The sequence below is a fragment of the Geotrypetes seraphini genome, chromosome 4, assembly GCF_902459505.1.
Source record: "Geotrypetes seraphini chromosome 4, aGeoSer1.1, whole genome shotgun sequence".
Classification (NCBI taxonomy): domain Eukaryota; kingdom Metazoa; phylum Chordata; class Amphibia; order Gymnophiona; family Dermophiidae; genus Geotrypetes; species Geotrypetes seraphini.
The window spans coordinates 54,644,831-54,660,833 of record NC_047087.1 but is presented as its reverse complement, the minus strand read 5'-3'; the positions used below and the strand labels follow the sequence as shown (position 1 = coordinate 54,660,833).

At 45.5% G+C, this 16,003-nt stretch overlaps 2 protein-coding genes across 4 annotated transcripts in view; one reads left to right on the top strand and one right to left on the bottom strand.

The window, feature by feature from the left end:
• SNX20 (sorting nexin 20) overlaps window positions 1–5,294 on the top strand; it is a 34,656-nt gene extending 29,362 nt beyond the window's left edge. For both annotated transcript variants that reach the window (XM_033942889.1, XM_033942888.1), the window contains one exon: window positions 3,344–5,294. In XM_033942889.1, coding sequence (XP_033798780.1) covers window positions 3,344–4,012 — 669 coding nt within the window. In that variant the 3' untranslated portion in view covers window positions 4,013–5,294. The remainder of the gene's footprint in view (window positions 1–3,343) is intronic.
• Window positions 1–15,593, bottom strand: part of NOD2 (nucleotide binding oligomerization domain containing 2) — a 127,974-nt gene extending 112,381 nt beyond the window's left edge. For both annotated transcript variants that reach the window (XM_033942886.1, XM_033942887.1), the window contains exon 1: window positions 15,553–15,593. The gene's annotated coding sequence lies outside the window, so the exon portion shown is untranslated. The remainder of the gene's footprint in view (window positions 1–15,552) is intronic.
• Between the last annotated feature and the right edge of the window lie 410 nt (window positions 15,594–16,003).

The window sequence follows — 16,003 nt, the reverse complement described above, 5'->3', positions numbered from 1 at the left end:
TTGTAGCCAGTGGGCAAAATTGGGAGGGAGGTTCTGAAAATCCTGTTGTTAAGGGTTTTTGCCAGTTCCTATAGTGTCCCCAACCTCTAAAATCCTATTTTCTGGGGTTTTGTTTTTAGATAAGTCATTCTTAAGCTGTTTTGTGCTATAACACTGCTGCTGCAGCCATCTTGGATTTCCTGGGGGTTTTTTTCAAAGCTCTCCGGAACCTTCAAATCACCTTGTTTTGCCTAAAAACTGGCAGGGATAGTCCTCAGACTCTTTTACCCCTAATTCATGCCACAGTTGCACTGGATGCTTGCATGAAGAGTGCCCTTTTATTTTTAAGCAGATTATGAATCCCCCTCCCTTATGTCTTTACCTTATATTTATCTTTTCTACTTTAAAATGTGGTTCTTCCCCTTCACCTATTGTATAAGTATGTGAGTTTGACCGTACTTATGGTCCTTGTATATTGCTTATATGTTAAAACCAATTTTTTTTTTTTTTAATTGTACACCGCTTAGGAACTTTGTTTAGATGGTATAACAACTTTTTAAATAAACTTGGATGTGCCAAACAGGTGGACCTATGGAGCCAGCCTGCTGTGTGCCACCTTAGGAGCTTGGGGGTCCGTCCCTCTAGGAACATGTTTACCTTCTGACCCTGTCAGAAGTTTAAATGCAGGCTGAATGCGCCCTGAGTAAGAGCCCTTGGGGTATCAGGGCGAAGGCTGAGTTTTCCCACCCCCCGGTTGCGTGAAGAGATTCCAAGGGGTGAAGGATTTGGTCAGGGTCCATCCAGCTGGCAGCCCGAATATCAGCTGATCATTTTGAGGCAGAAATTCCTTTCTCTTCACTGCACCTAAACAGACAGAGCTGCCAAGCATGTACTTTGGAGCCTTATTACTTCCTATGGTAGAATTGGAGGGGAGGGGGTATTTGTCTAAAAACAGGATTTTTAGTAATTTATGAGGATAAGCATCAGGTCTCCCACCTCCCAAAACCCTAAATCATTATTATTTAACTTTCGATTTAGTCTCCAAGGGCCATCTAGAATTTTTATCTTTATTACAGCCTCATAACCCTTTGATTTTGTTTAAAATCATTAGGGATGGACTCCTCCACCTCTACTGAGTTGAATTCATGTGTGGAATGCACTGGATTATCGGCGGAGGAGCATCCGTGTACCATGTGCCACAACACGTGAAGGGAGGGAGTGGGAGCTTTGGGCCTTGCCTCCTCCTGGTTCTCCAGGGCTGGGGAACCTGTTTGGGTCCAGGAAGTGAGCAGGAAATACCACCCTTTGCCAGTTTATGGCGGAGGCGCAAAGCACAAGCGTGAACAGTCTGAGGACATCTCACAGCCTTCATCTTGGGCTTGGAGGGAGCCAGTGTCAGCCCTGGTATGTGGCTTCTCCTCAGAATATATTCAGCTCAAGTGGAGAGCGTACCTGATGGACCCTGTTCATGCGGCACAACGAATGGGTGCGCTGCAGACTCCACTGCTCAGGTTCCCAGTGCCCCTGTCCTCGTGAACCCAGGCTGCCTTACTTGGCGCAATGATACTATGGATACAGAATCCACCTTGGATGATGCTGATACCCTTTGTGGCACTGAGAACCCTGATGTGGGTGATGACCTCTCTTTCTGCCGGCTGTTTAAATCGGCCTCTGTTCACCATTTGATAGCGGACACAGTAAAGGAAATTAGAGGCTCAGCCCTCCACATCTCAGTGTACCATCATGAGTCATTCTAATACTCTGACGACCTTTTTTTTTTTTTTTTGGGGGGGGGGGGCATATCCGGATCTCATGGCTCTGGTTACAGAGTAGTAGGAGACTCCAGAGAGTTTTTTTTCGATTGACCAAGACCTTGGCTAAGCTTTATCCTATGGTGCCATAATTTCAGTTGCTTTTTGAGCAGCCAAAGGTAGATTCGGCGGTGGCTCAGGTGACCAAGTGCACAGCCCTCCCGAGTGAAGGAGTAATGCCGAGACCGCAGGGTAGATATGATCTTGAAGAAGCTTTTTGAAGCAGCTTCCTTGGGTATTAAAGCCGCAGCTGCTGCCTCCTTTGCGGCATGTGCCTGTCATATAAAATTGTTCTGGGATCATTCGGCAGAAGATGCCTGCCCCAGATGATGCTCAAGGGGGTGGATTATGTGGCAGATGCTTTATATGACCTCATAAGTGTTCTGGGTTCGCCACTGGACTGGAGATTCAGCCTCCAAGATGATTCTCAGCAGACTCCCTTTTAAAGCTCAAATACCTTTTGGAGAAAGGCTGGTGTGGTGGATAGCCATAACTAAGTCCCTCTTGGATAATGTACCTTGATGTGCCCTGGGAGAAGGCTGCAGCAATTTTCATCCCTTACACAGGTTTCGCCAAAATTCCACAGGCTCGTCTGCCCAGAGATATTCCCAGAGCTATAGACAACTTTATTGCTACCTCAGACATCAGCAGGCTTTTGTTATCACACTGGCCTCGCCTGCAAGAAGTCCTAGTGATGCCCTTGGGAGGGGCCTGAAGCACCTGAGCCAATCAGGGACTTCCTGAGGGAGGAGTCTAAGGAAGTCCCTGATTGGCCAAAACAATGGCCATTTTTTTGACAGGTCTGCCTGTCTTTTTATTCATTTTTTTTAATGAGGCAGATATTTTGCATGTGTAACACCTGCAAAATATCTGTGCCATGGAAAAAAATGAATAAAAAAGACAGGTGGAATTATCAAAAAACCGGTAGGCCTGTCGGTAACATAGTTATCTAACAAATATACGGATCATTACCCAAAATATCTAACCCACAAGGTTAACAATCAAAAAGGAAAGGGGGTATAAAGGATAATTAATACAAAAATTATTTTAATAAATTCTATTTGATGTTTTTATTTTATACCTAACTTCTTATTTATGAAGCGATCTATTGTTACTAATAACCTACACCTACCATATAGAACCTTGTTTTAAGCATACACTTTTACCCTAATGTATAAATGAACTCGTCAAATCCACCTTGGATGACGCCGATACCCTTTGTGGCACCGAGAGCCCTGATGTGGGTGATGACCTCTCTGTCTGCCTGCTGCTGTCATAGTTACCGACAGGTCTGCAGCAGTCAGGTTTTAGGATAGTAAAACCCGTTTCAAAATAGCCAAGCAAATGTTAGTGAATTAATCACTTGGCTATTTTACATGGATGGATCAGATCGGAGATTAATTGGACAGCAGTTTATTGGGTCGGGGAACAGGAACGATTGCAAAACCATAGGCCTAACAGTGTGGATTGTTGGAAAATTGTTCATATACTACAAGAATGTTTTTTCTTTAGAATAACCTAAATGAATGTTTTTTTTTCCTTTTCATTTTCAGATGTACCAAGTTGTCATAATTAAGACAGGGAGTTTTGATTGTAATAAAGTCTTCATTGAAAGGCGATACTCTGATTTTGAAAGACTACACAAGAGTCTTTGGAGAGACTTTAAGGAAGAAATGGAAGAGATTACATTTCCCAAAAAAAGACTGACTGGAAACTTCACAGAAGAAATGATTAATGAGAGAAAATTGGCCTTCAGAGATTATCTTGGTAGTTTATATTCGATCAAATGTATTCAGAGGTCCAAGCAGTTTATTGACTTTTTCACGAGAGCACAGCTGATAGAAGCTTATGGCTGCCTCAGAGGTGGGCAGTACACCAAAGCACTGGAAATACTTCTGAAAACTCTTCCTCTACAAGAAAAGCTGACACAGCACACTCCTTCTCTAATGGTTCCTTCCCTCTGTGCAATACTCGTGTGTCACAAAGACTTGGAGAACTTTATGGATGCACATGAAATGGGAGAAAAAGCATTAGCTCTACTTCAGAAGTACTCAAGACACAGATATTATATTCCACTGCTGGAGGCAATGACTGCCTTGGCGTATGTACTTGGAAAAGATTTTGTAGTTTTACAAGAGAAATTAGAAGCAAGCAAGACAAAGAAAGACCAAACTAAGGTGTTGACTCTAAAAGAATTAGCTGTTAAAGAGTATGTACGCTGATTGGCAAAATAACAATTTATTGATACTTTGGGGGTTGCGATCTTTTAGTAGGCTAACAAAAACAAATCATACTTTGCAATTCTTAGTCACGAAACTATACTATTACTACTTATCACTTATAGAGTGCTGAAAGGCGTACGAAGCGCTGCACAATTTGACATCTATAGACTGTCCCTGCTCAGAAGAGCTTACAATCTAACTTGGACAGACAGACATGACATATATAAATGCAATAGAGAAATCTAAAAGTAAAAGGTAACTCGCATATAATTTTCATGTGAAAAATGAATCTTCCTACATTTTTGTGGCAAACTCTAGAAATTGAGAAGCAGTAATTCATATGGCATCACCTCGATAGAAAGTATAAGCCAAATCAAATAATGACAGTTCTTCTAATCAAGCTATTGCCCCAAAAAGAATTATGAACAGTAAAACTATATGAAATAAAAACCACCCCATGAAAGATAACATTAAAAGCAAAATAACTCTCCTGAGTTTTGATTCCTTTCTGAAATTTCTGTCAAGGGGAAATAATTTTCATTTAATGTGTTTTTCCTTTTCATCCCACCAGACCAGTCCAGAATGCATGGGTAGCATCCATGAACCAGTAGATGGAGTCAGGGACTTAAGAGCTGTGAGCTCTGGCCTATAAAAGGCACTGTGCAGGCCCAACTCGCCAATATTCTCAGTGTCCAGCAGATGGCGATGGGCATCTTGTGTGAGGTAGCTCCTGAGTTCAGCTGGAGTGCCGAGTTAAACAATTAAGGAAACGAATCTAGTGCACAGATGACTGCATCTCAGGATACCTGGTAAAGTCCAGGTTCCTCCCCCTTCCCTACCAGATGGACTTCAGGGGAGATGATTAGCCCCACTTCTGGTTAGCTATAAAGAAAAAAAGGTTTGGGGGAATAATTATAAAATTTGCTTCCAGGCTACAGAAGATAGCAGTAACAGGAGGGAGCTCATGGTCAGTACTGTCTTTTCCCCCCTCCATCCCCTTCGGAGAATTGGAAACAGTGCTTTGCTTGTGATGAAGGAGTACATTTTCAGCAGTGCTATAAAGTAGAAGATAAAATCAGCCCAGGGGGAGTGATTCACACTGGGTGTACTGTAATTACACCAGAGAAGAACAGCAGGTGAAGGATGTCCCATTCCCACCTTAACAGAACATAAGAATTGCCGCTGCTGGGTCAGACCAGTGGTCTATCGTGCCCAGCAGTCCACTTACACGGTGGCTCATAGGTCAAAGACCAGTGCCCTATTTGAGTATAGCCTTACCTGCGCACGTTCTGGTTCAGCAGGAACTTATCTAACCCTTTCTTGAATCCCTGGAGGGTGTTTTCCCCTATAACGGCCTCTGGAAGAGCGTTCTAGTTTTCTACCACTCTCTGGGTGAAGAAGAACTTCCTTATGTTTGTACGGAATCTATCCCCTTTTAACTTTAGAGAGTGCTCTCGTTCTCTCTACCTTGGAGAGGGTGAACAACCTGTCTTTATCTACTAAGTCTATGCCCTTCATTATCTTGAATGTTTCGATCATGTCCCTTTTCAGTCTCCTCTTCTCAAGGGAGAAGAGGCCCAGTTTCTCTAGCCTCTCATTGTACGGCAACTCCTCCAGTCCCTTAACCATTTTTGTTGCTCTTTTCTGGACCCTTTCATGTATGGCAACCTAGCATTCTGGGGTCTCCATGTCAGGAGCAGTACAGGCTCATAGGCATAACATAGCTTTCAGGTGATGAGGAGCAATTCAACAACAGCAACTGAGCTACAGAGCAGTGCTATGGGGTGGTTAGGCAATGGAGGCCCCAATAAAATCAGTTAAGCGGTGTTCCCATTAAGAGAGCAGGCACATCAGTTCTAGGCTGCTCGAACCCTCCTCCCTTATTAAGGTAGTTGCAGAAAAGTTGTCAAGAACGGATTTAGGGAAACAGTGTCCTCAGGTAAGACAGCCTCCAGCTTACTTCATAAATATGGCAGAAGTAGCAATTTTGCCTTAGGGCCCTGAGGAACTGCTGCTAACTAGTGCTTCACCTTCACAAGTCTCAGGTCTTTTGCTTTCAAATGAAGCCATAATAAGATAAAGCTTAAGTGTTAAAGGTTGATCCTAGACCTCAGCAACACATTGAGGAATTTTTCCCAACGATTATTATTATTATTATGTTCTACATAAGGCTTTCCTTATGCAGCAGTCACAGAGACCGGAGGCAGAGAGCCTGGACAGGCTATAAAAGATCAAGGCTGTAGGTTCTGGATGACACTACAACCCACTCAGTTTTGTCTGAGGACATGGTATCAGTCTGGTGAAGTGCATCCAGTGGTGGAGGAGAAGAGCTCTTGCCTGTCCCCTTAGAGGAAGGGGGAATTTTGATAGCTAAGGGAGATGAACTTACAGTAATGCATCTCTTCCAGGAATTATTGTACTGGCACTGGAGTCATTAAGTATTGCAGACCATTCCATCCAGAATCCTGGATCTTCAGGTGAGCCTATTCTTGAGGCCTAACAAAGCCTTCTTGGTGCATTAAGCTATTCTGGCCCTTATCTCAGCAGAATGCAATACTCTGGACTTCCAAATGGGAAGAGCCATGAATAAGCTCTACAATTTGCATCTCAAAGAAGTGGAAATTTAAATTATCAAAATTGGATTCCTCGGTGACAGTGGTGACCAAAAGATAATCATATCAGTGGAAGATAGTACAGCGCTGAAGGACTTACAGGATCATAAGTTAGAATCATTCCTTAAGCAAGCCTTTGAAGTGTCAGCTTGCATCTCCAAACGGCAGCATGTAGTGCTTAGGTGTCTAGGGTGTGCCTGAGATGGATTTGACATACCAGGGAAGCATCAGAGAACAAAGTATCTGGTATGGTGTGTGTGGATAATATGATGCCTTATATGATCACATCAGTTCATCAGCCAATTGTTTTGGTGGCATCCTTTTCAGCGAAAAGGCTACTGTGGCTGCATAATTGGTTAGCAGATATTGCCTCAAAGATTCATATCTTAGTAGACACCCCTTCCAAGAGAAGTTACTATTTGGAAAGGACTTAGAACAAATAGTGAACTGTGGAGAGAGACAAGGCCACAGAGACTTCCAGAGGACAAACCACAAAGCACTTCTCAAGTGGTTCAGAGGTCTAGATTCAGAGAAGTATGTAAATATCATTCTGGGAGGATGGTTTCTTCACAGCATTCACATCTCCGGAACAAGAAGGTATCTCTTTGCTGCAACAGCAAGAAGGGTTCCAGAAAACAAAAGTCATCAAAAGAATCCTAAGATGCCATACTCTGCATGCAGTACAATACCAGAGAACTAGAGAGAAATACATTTCTTCATGAGCAGTGCAAAATATAAAGACAATTGATGCAAATTCTCAAAACTGACATATTTCAGTCACTAAATTGAAAATAAAATCATTTTCCTATCTTTTGATATCTGGTTATTTTTTATTGTTTTATGTCCCTCCATCTGTGCTGTTAAATCTGTTTCCAGGACCTCCTTATCCATTTGTTGTTTTCTGTGCTTCACTTTATGTCCTACATCCATCTTTGGCACAGATTTTTCACAATATATAAAAATACCGCTGGGAGTAAATCAATTTAGCTTTATAAGAAGTAATTTTCAAATCTACATCCTATAGAAAAAAGCTCATTCATTCTATCTTTTTATAGAAAAAACATATCTTCAATCTGTTCCCTTAAGCATACATTTTTACACAGAAGTCAGACCTCAGATGCATTCCAGAGGATAAGTGTGTCTTAGAGTCATCCTTTGACCTTGTGATAGGGTGACGTTCCTCTCCCAGGCCAGTAGAGTGAGCCTGAACAGTTGAAAGAAAGAGCTAATCTGCATACCATGCTGCGAGGGCTGCTGGGAGCTGTCCACTCACCCTGAAAAGCACAGGTCCCAAGCAGAGAAAACAAAGAGCTCTTTTGTGAGCTGGGAGACCCTCACGGTAAGCCCAGTACTGGCTTGTGTTGATAGGGGGCCTGGTGTGAGAGAGAGCAAGACAGACAGAGACCTCAAAGAGAGAATCACTGATATTTGATGTTACTTAGTTGATTATTACTCTCTTTTTTTTTCTTGTTTGTTATGTTCATTGTGGATAATATTTTGTTGGAGACCTTTTTTCTGTAATTCTGTTTAGACCATGTGACTCAGGGTACCTAAATGGAATTGACTTAGTTATGAAATTGCCCATGTATGGATAATGCCACTGAACATTCTTATAGACTAGACCAGCAACATCTGGATAGTGCTAGGGTGGAGTATTGGAGTGTAAGTTCTTTTTACAAAATTTGGGGCCATCCAACAGATAACTTTAAGCCAGACAGTTTGATAGGGGTGAGCAACCTTGAAAGAGACCTGGGGGTGATGGTGGACACAACATTGAAAGCATCGGCACAGTGTGCGATAGCCTCAAAGAAAGCGAACAGAATGTTGGGTATCATTAAAAAGGGTATCACAACCAGGACGAAGGAAGTCATCATGCCGCTATATCGTGCAATGGTGCGCCCGCACCTGGAGTACTATGTCCAGTACTGGTCGCCATAGAAGAAGGACATGGCAGTACTGGAGGGGGTCCAGAGAAGAGCGACTAAACTGATAAAAGGTATGGAAAACTTTTCATACGCTGACAGGTTGAAAAAGCTGGGGCTGTTTTCCCTAGAGAAGAGGAGACTTAGAGGAGACATGATAGAAACCTTCAAAATCCTGAAGGGCATAGAGAAGGTAGACAGGGACAGATTCTTCAGACTGTGGGGAACCACAAGTACTAGGGGTCACTCGGAGAAATTGAAAGGGGACAGGTTTAGAACAAATGCTAGGAAGTTCTTTTTTACCCAGAGGGTGGTGGACACATGGAACGTGCTTCCAGAGGTTGTGATAGGCCAGAGCACAGTACAGGGGTTCAAGGAAGGTTTAGATAGGTTCCTAAAGGATAAGGGGATTGAGGGGTACAGATAGAAGCAGAGGTAGGTTATAGAAATGGTCAGGAACCACTTCACAGGTCATAGACCTGATGGTTCCGCCGTGGGAGCGGACCGCTGGGCGCGATGGACCTCTGGTCTGACCCAGTGGAGGCAACTTCTTATGTTCTTATGATATCTATCCAGAAAATATCCATTTAGAAGCAGGGGTCAGAGGCTTTTTAGGGCAGGACATTAACTTAATTAGATGGCTTAGGTTTATCTGCTGGATTGCAGAGATAACTGTTCTAACTAAATAGATAATACATTCATTTATGGTTAGGACTGCAGATATAGCTGCTGAATATATCTCCACTGTAAGTGGAAATAAGAGTCAATAACCAAATTGCAGGTGATAGATAATCTTTTCACTGAACTAAGGGGCCTTTTAACTAAACCACAATACAATTTGTAGTTACCAAAGCATAATGCAGGAATATAACGCATGGTAGCTGCAAATTTTATGCAGAAAGCAGTGGGGACAGAACCAGCATGTTCTTATTCTGATCCCATATTAAAGTGCAAATTAGCGCATGGTACCCGGCTGCAGTTAATGTGGGAGTACTTGTGCCTCTTATTTAAGCCACTAAACATACATACGGTGAACAGGGGAAAACAATGAGACTTGATATATTACTTTTCTGTAGTTAAAAGTGGTCTACATATTATATTCAGGTACTTAATTTGTACCTGGTGCAGTGGAGAGTTAAGTGACTTGTCTAGAGTCACAAGGAGCTGCGGCAGGATTTGAACCCAGTTCCTCTGCTGCTGCACTAACCACTAGGGGCTGCTCCTCCATTCCAAGGGTAGTGCACTAGCAGGCTAATGCTTCCATGTCCATTCTCTGCCCATGCTATGCCCCTAACACAAAAAGCACTTAACACACAGTTTGCCATGTGGTAATAATTTAATACAGTTGTGTGCTAGCAGTTAACAAATCATTGTGCTTAATGCACTTTAATAGAAGGATTCCTTAATTTATATATGTTTCTGAAAGTTTATATATGCTTCTGACAGTTATCTGCCCTTCTTCAGATCAGTGAAAAAATAATACAGTTATGCTAGGTTTGGTTTAAATAGTACTTGTGGGTTTTACGTTGTCTGCCTATGGGCTAGATTCACTAAGCAAACCGATCGTGTACCAATTGGTTTGCGACCCACTTAGCGACCAAATTTCCCTCCGGCCCAATTCACTAACCTCTCCTGTGATCCGCTTCTAATCCGTGCATGCAAATGAGGGGAACTGCATGCAAAGTAGGTAGCAACGCGATTCACTAAACAAATTTCCTAATCCAACTAGGCTGGCCGATCAACTCCAAAATAGAGAGCTGCACGGGAACGGGGATGACGGGAATCCCGCGGTTTCCCCCCTTGGGTCACGGGGATCCTGTTGGGATGCCCCCTAGGGTCGCAGGGATCCCGTGGGGACGACCCCTAGGGTCACGGGGATCCCATGGGGATGCCTCTGAGGGTCGCGGGGTTCCTGCGGGGTTGGATGCGTACTTTAGAAAGTTGGTCCTTGATCTGGCAGCTGGGCTTCAACGCCAAGAAATGTAAGGTCATGCATCTCGGCAACGGAAATCCTTGCAGAACTTACACCCTGAATGGAGAAACTTTAGCCAGGACTACGGCAGAACGAGACTTAGGAGTAATCATCAGTGCTGACATGAAAGCAGCCACTCAAGTGGAGAAGGCTTCATCTAAAGCACGGCAAATGATAGGTTGTATCAAGAGAAGCTTCGTCAACAGGAAACCTGAAGTCATGATGCCACTGTACAGAGCCATGGTGATACCGCATCTGGAATACTGTGTTCAATTCTGGAGGCCACATTACCGTAAGGATGTGCTCAGAGTTGAATCGGTTCAGCGGATGGCCACCAGGATGGTCTCGGGGCTAAAGGGTCTCCCGTACGAAGAAAGACTGAGCAAATTGCAGCTCTACACTCTCGAGGAGCGTAGGGAGAGGGGAGACATGATTGAGACATTTAAGTACATCACGGGACGGGTAGAGGTGGAAGATGATATTTTTCTTCTCAGGGGACCCTCGACCACAAGAGGACATCCGCTCAAGCTCAGGGGAGGGAAGTTTCGTGGAGACACCAGGAAATACTTCTTCACGGAGAGAGTGATTGAGCATTGGAACGAGCTTCCAGTGCAGGTGGTCGAGGCACGCAGCATCTCAGACTTCAAGAACAAATGGGATACCTATGTGGGATCCCTACGAGGTCATGCCAAGGGATAGGGTCACTAGGACTGAATGAGCGGGTCAGTAGAGTGACAGTATAATTACAATTATTCTTTAGGGGGTCAGTAGACTTAAGAGGGTGGGTAAATAGTGTGGGCAGACTTGATGGGCTATGGCCCTTATCTGCCGTCATCTTTCTATGTTTCTATGTTTCTATGAGGCTCGTCTTCTCCCTACCTGCCCTGCTGCAGCACACAGCCGATCAGAACGGAAGTCTTCCATGATGTCAGCGCTGACGTTGGAGGGAGGGCTTAAGCAAAGCCCTCCCTCCCTCCGACGTCAACGCTGACATCGGGAAGACTTCCGTTCCGATTGGCTGTGTGCTGCGATCGGCAGTGGCATTCCAAGGGGGGGCGGGGAGGGAGGTCCGCCCCGGGTGCAGCCATAGGGGGGTGCACAGCCAGCCAGGTCCCTTTACCTTTGTGGTGCTTCCTCCGACCGACCGACAACAGGCCCGGTCCGACAAACCTCCCTGCCCTGTAGCTGTGAATCAAAATTACAGAAGCTTCAATACTCCAGCTGCTATAAGAAGGTAATTTAGATTCGCGGCTACAGGGCAGGGAGGTTTGTCGGACCGGGCCTGTTCTGTTATCAGTCGGGCGGGGAAGCGCCACAAAGGTAAGAGGTAGGGAGGGAGAAACGGAGGAAAGGTGGAGTGGAGAGGAAAAGATGCTTAAGGTAAAACTGAGGGGGGAGAAGGACGCTGAAAGCACTGGGGAAGACAAAGGGGTGGAGAAGGACGCTGAAAGGACATGGGGAAGATGGGGGTGGGGGAGAAGGACGCTGAAAGGACATGGGGAAGACGGGGGGAGAAGGACGCTGAAAGGACATGGGGGGAGAAGGACGCTGAAAGGACATGGGGAAGACAGAGGGGGGAGAAGGACACTGAAAGTAAATGGGGAAGACAGAGGGGGGAGAAGGACACTGAAAGCAAATGGGGAGGACAGAGGGGGGAGAAGGACACTGAAAGCAAATGGGGAGGACAGAGGGGGGAGAATGACGCTGAAAGGACATGGGGAAGACAGAGGGGGGAGAAGGACGCTGAAAGCACATGGGGAAGACAGAGGGGGGAGAAGGACACTGAAAGCACATGGGGAAGACAGAGGGGGGAGAAGGACACTGAAAGCACATGGGGAAGACAGAGGAGGGAGAAGGACGGTGAAAGGACATGGGGGAGAAGGACGGTGAAAGGACATGGGGAAGACAGAAGAGGGAGAAGGACGGTGACAGGACATTAGGAAGATGGGGAGAAGGACGCTGAAAGGAAATGGGGAAGAGAGAGTGGGGAGAAGACAGAGATGCCAGACTATGGGGGGAGCGGAGGGAAGAAGATGGGTGCCAGACCAATTTGGAAGGGGGGAGAAAGGGAGAGGCACAGTAACAGAGCAAATGGAAGACGCAGAGAGAAGAGAGATAGTGGATGGAAGGATTGAATGAGAACATGAGGAAAGCAGAAACCAGGCAACAAAGGTAGGAAAAAAAATATATTTCTTTTTTTTTTTCTATAGGATAAAGTAGTATATTAGTTGTGTTGATAAAAATTTATAAACATTAGAGGCTCTGGTAGAAACCCGTTTACAAAGTATGTATTCTTCCCAATTAATATTTCCAAATTAATAAAGTCTCTTTGCTTACTTGTAAATAGGTTTCTACCAGAGCCTTTAATTCAGTAGCAAAATTAAATGAAATAACTATTTCTGTAGTTTATAGGGACGGGTGGGGACGGAGGGATTCCTCACGGGAGCGGATGGGGACCAATGTTCCCTCTAAGGATTGATGAGGTGTGTGCAAAAAAAAATATGCATGAGTGACAAGTTACATACTCCACAAATTTATGAGCAGGCACGGAGGATGCCTTTTTAAACAAATGTAGTTTATCCTTGTACTTCTTATGTATTTTTAATCATCTATGGATATGTTTGTATGTTTATTGTTCAAATGGTTTTATTTATTTCCCCAAATTTACTTTTGTTATACGCATTGAAAATATTTAATATTGCGTTTAAATCAAAATCTCAATAAACTTGAAACAAGTGCCCATGAGATTGTGGGAGGGTTAAATACTCAAAACTTAGAAGAATAACAATTTACTTAAAGTTTTTGCTTCGCCAGCTTTCTGGTATCTTTACATACAGTGGCGTACCTAGCATATGTAACACCTGGGGCCCATCATTTTTTGGCACCTCCCCCTCCATCTGTACGAAAAACATGATTTTTAGTAACAAGCCACATGTCACACATGAGTACCTAGGAAAAGGCAGCATCTTACATATTGCAGTGAGCAGTACATCAATACACCCATTGTAAAACTAAACAAGCCAGACCAGCACAGATCAATCCTACACCGTCAATCCTAACAGAAAACTATGTCTTTCGAACACACAGAACACAGAAAACACCTTCGCCTAGTATGGAATATGTCATCACAAGCTAAGCCCTCCCCCTTTTACAAAACTGTAGTGTGGATTTTAGCCACGGTGGTAACAGCTCTGACGCTCATAGAATTCTGAGCATCAGCGCTGCTACCACCACGGCTGGCGCTAAAAAACGCTCCACAGTTTTGTAAAAGGGGGATAAAATAGATAAAACAGCTTCAACACTCTAGCTCAGGGGTGCCCAAACATTTTGGGCTTATGAGCTACTTTAAAATGACCAAGTCAAAATGATCTACCAACAATAAAATTAAAAAACACAAAGCACACTATATGCTGAGAAAATGTTAATTATCATTCCTATTCTGGGTTTGTTTCAAAGAGGTCAAGGCAGATGACTCTATGCATTGTCACCTCAGTAACAACCATACAAAAATAGACAAAAATAGACAAATATACCTCCCTCCCTTTTTATTAAACCACAATAGCAGTTTTTAGCGCAGGGAACTGCGCTAAATGCCCAGCGCTGCTCTCGACGCTCATAGGCTCCCTGCGCTAAAAAACACTATTGCAGTTTAGTAAAAGGGGACCATAGTGCAAAATATAGACAGCATATATAAATTCAGACACATTTTGATCACTAAATTTAAAATAAAATCATTTTTTCTACCTTGTCTGGTGATTTCATGAGTCTCTGGTTGCACTTTCATCTTCTGACTGTGCATCCAATCTTTCTTCCCTTCTTTCAGCCTATATGCTTCCTCCTCCAGACCTCATTCCCTCCCCAACTTTTTCTTCCTCTCTCTCTCTGTCCTTTCTTTTTTTCTCTCTTGATGCCCCCTTTATTTTTTTCTGTTTCCCTTCTGTCTCCCTGCCTGCCCCCTTTCTTTCTTTCTCCCTACCCTCCACAAAGCCTCTGCTGCCACCATCGGGGGAAACAGGCCACAAAGCCACCGCAGCAACCATCGGGGGAAACATACCCCCCCCCAAAGCCACCGCCGCGGCTGCCCCAAGCTCTCTCTGCTTCCCACCGGGCCCACCAGCAATCCCCTGACGTCAATTCTGCCATCGGAGAGGAAGTTCCGCCCAGCCAGACAGCGATTGGCTGGCCCGAACTTCCTCTCCGACTGCAGCCTTAGGGCGGGTGCACAACTGGGGCGGACCGCCCCCCCTCCCCTTGGTACGACACTGAAGACATGGCAGCGGCTCCTCTCACGAATCCCCACCTGCGTCGGAAGTCCGATGCAGTCGGGGATCTTGAGAGGAGCCGCCGCTGCATTTTTCAACTTTAAAATACAGGCCGCCGCCGCTTCCTCTCACCTCCGCCCGCCCTCGAGTGAGCGACAGGAGAAAGCGTATGAGCGACGTCACTGAAAATAGTGAGCGATCGCTCATGCACTCACCTTATAGGGAACATTGGTGGGGACGGGTGAGATTCCTCACGGGGACGGGTGGGACTTTGGCGGGGACGGGTGGGATTTCTGTCCCCGCGCAACTCTCTACTCCAAAAGCGACTGCTGGGGACCAGTCGTTCAGTGGTTTCTAACTGCATATCCTGCTCTCTGCCCCAACTCAAGCACAAATCTCCTGCTCTCTGCCCTGAAGTCCTGCTTTCTACCCCGAAGTCCAGTCGCCCTGCACTGCCCTTCCCCACCCTGCGAGCCCGTGGTTCTAACCTGCGAGTTTAAAGCAGGTTAAAACCACGGGCTTGCAGGGCTCAAAACTACTACTTAAAAAAAAAAAGATCACGGGTCCGATGGACCAAAGTTGGGAGCAAGAAGGGTACTCGGTCCCTCCTGCTCCTTAGGCTCACCAACCCCTCAGCTGAGCCGGGCCGGCACCTCCCCCCCGACATCCAAGTTGGGAACAGGAGGGGTGCTCAGTCCCTCCTGCTCCGTAGGCTCATCAACCCTCCCACGGCCGGGCCGGGCCCGGCCCAGCCTGATCCAGCCCCTCCTACCTCCAAGTTGGGAACAGTCCCTCCTACTCCACTGGGTCCAGAAGCGACATGTCTGCCTGGACCTTAGGCCCCCACCTCAGTGCATCATGCGATGCACAGGGAGGAGACTAAGGCCCTGATTGGCTGAGGCGCCTCAGGTTCCTCCCTCCTTGGGAGGGGCTTGAAGCACCTGAGCCAATCAGGGACTTTCTTAGAGCCAAGCCTAAGGAAGTCCCTGATTGGCTCAGGCATCTCAGGCCCCTCCCAAGAGGGGAGGAACCTGAGGCACCTCAGCCAATCAAGGCCTTAGGCCCTTCACGTGTATCAGATGATGCACTGGGGCGTGGCCTAAGGCCGCTATTGCAGCTGCCCGCAGGGGTGCAAGAGCAGGAAGATTTCGTGCTTCCTCCTGCTCCTAAGGGACTGGGCACCCCCTCCTGTTCCCAACAATTTAAAAGGTACATGGGGCGGT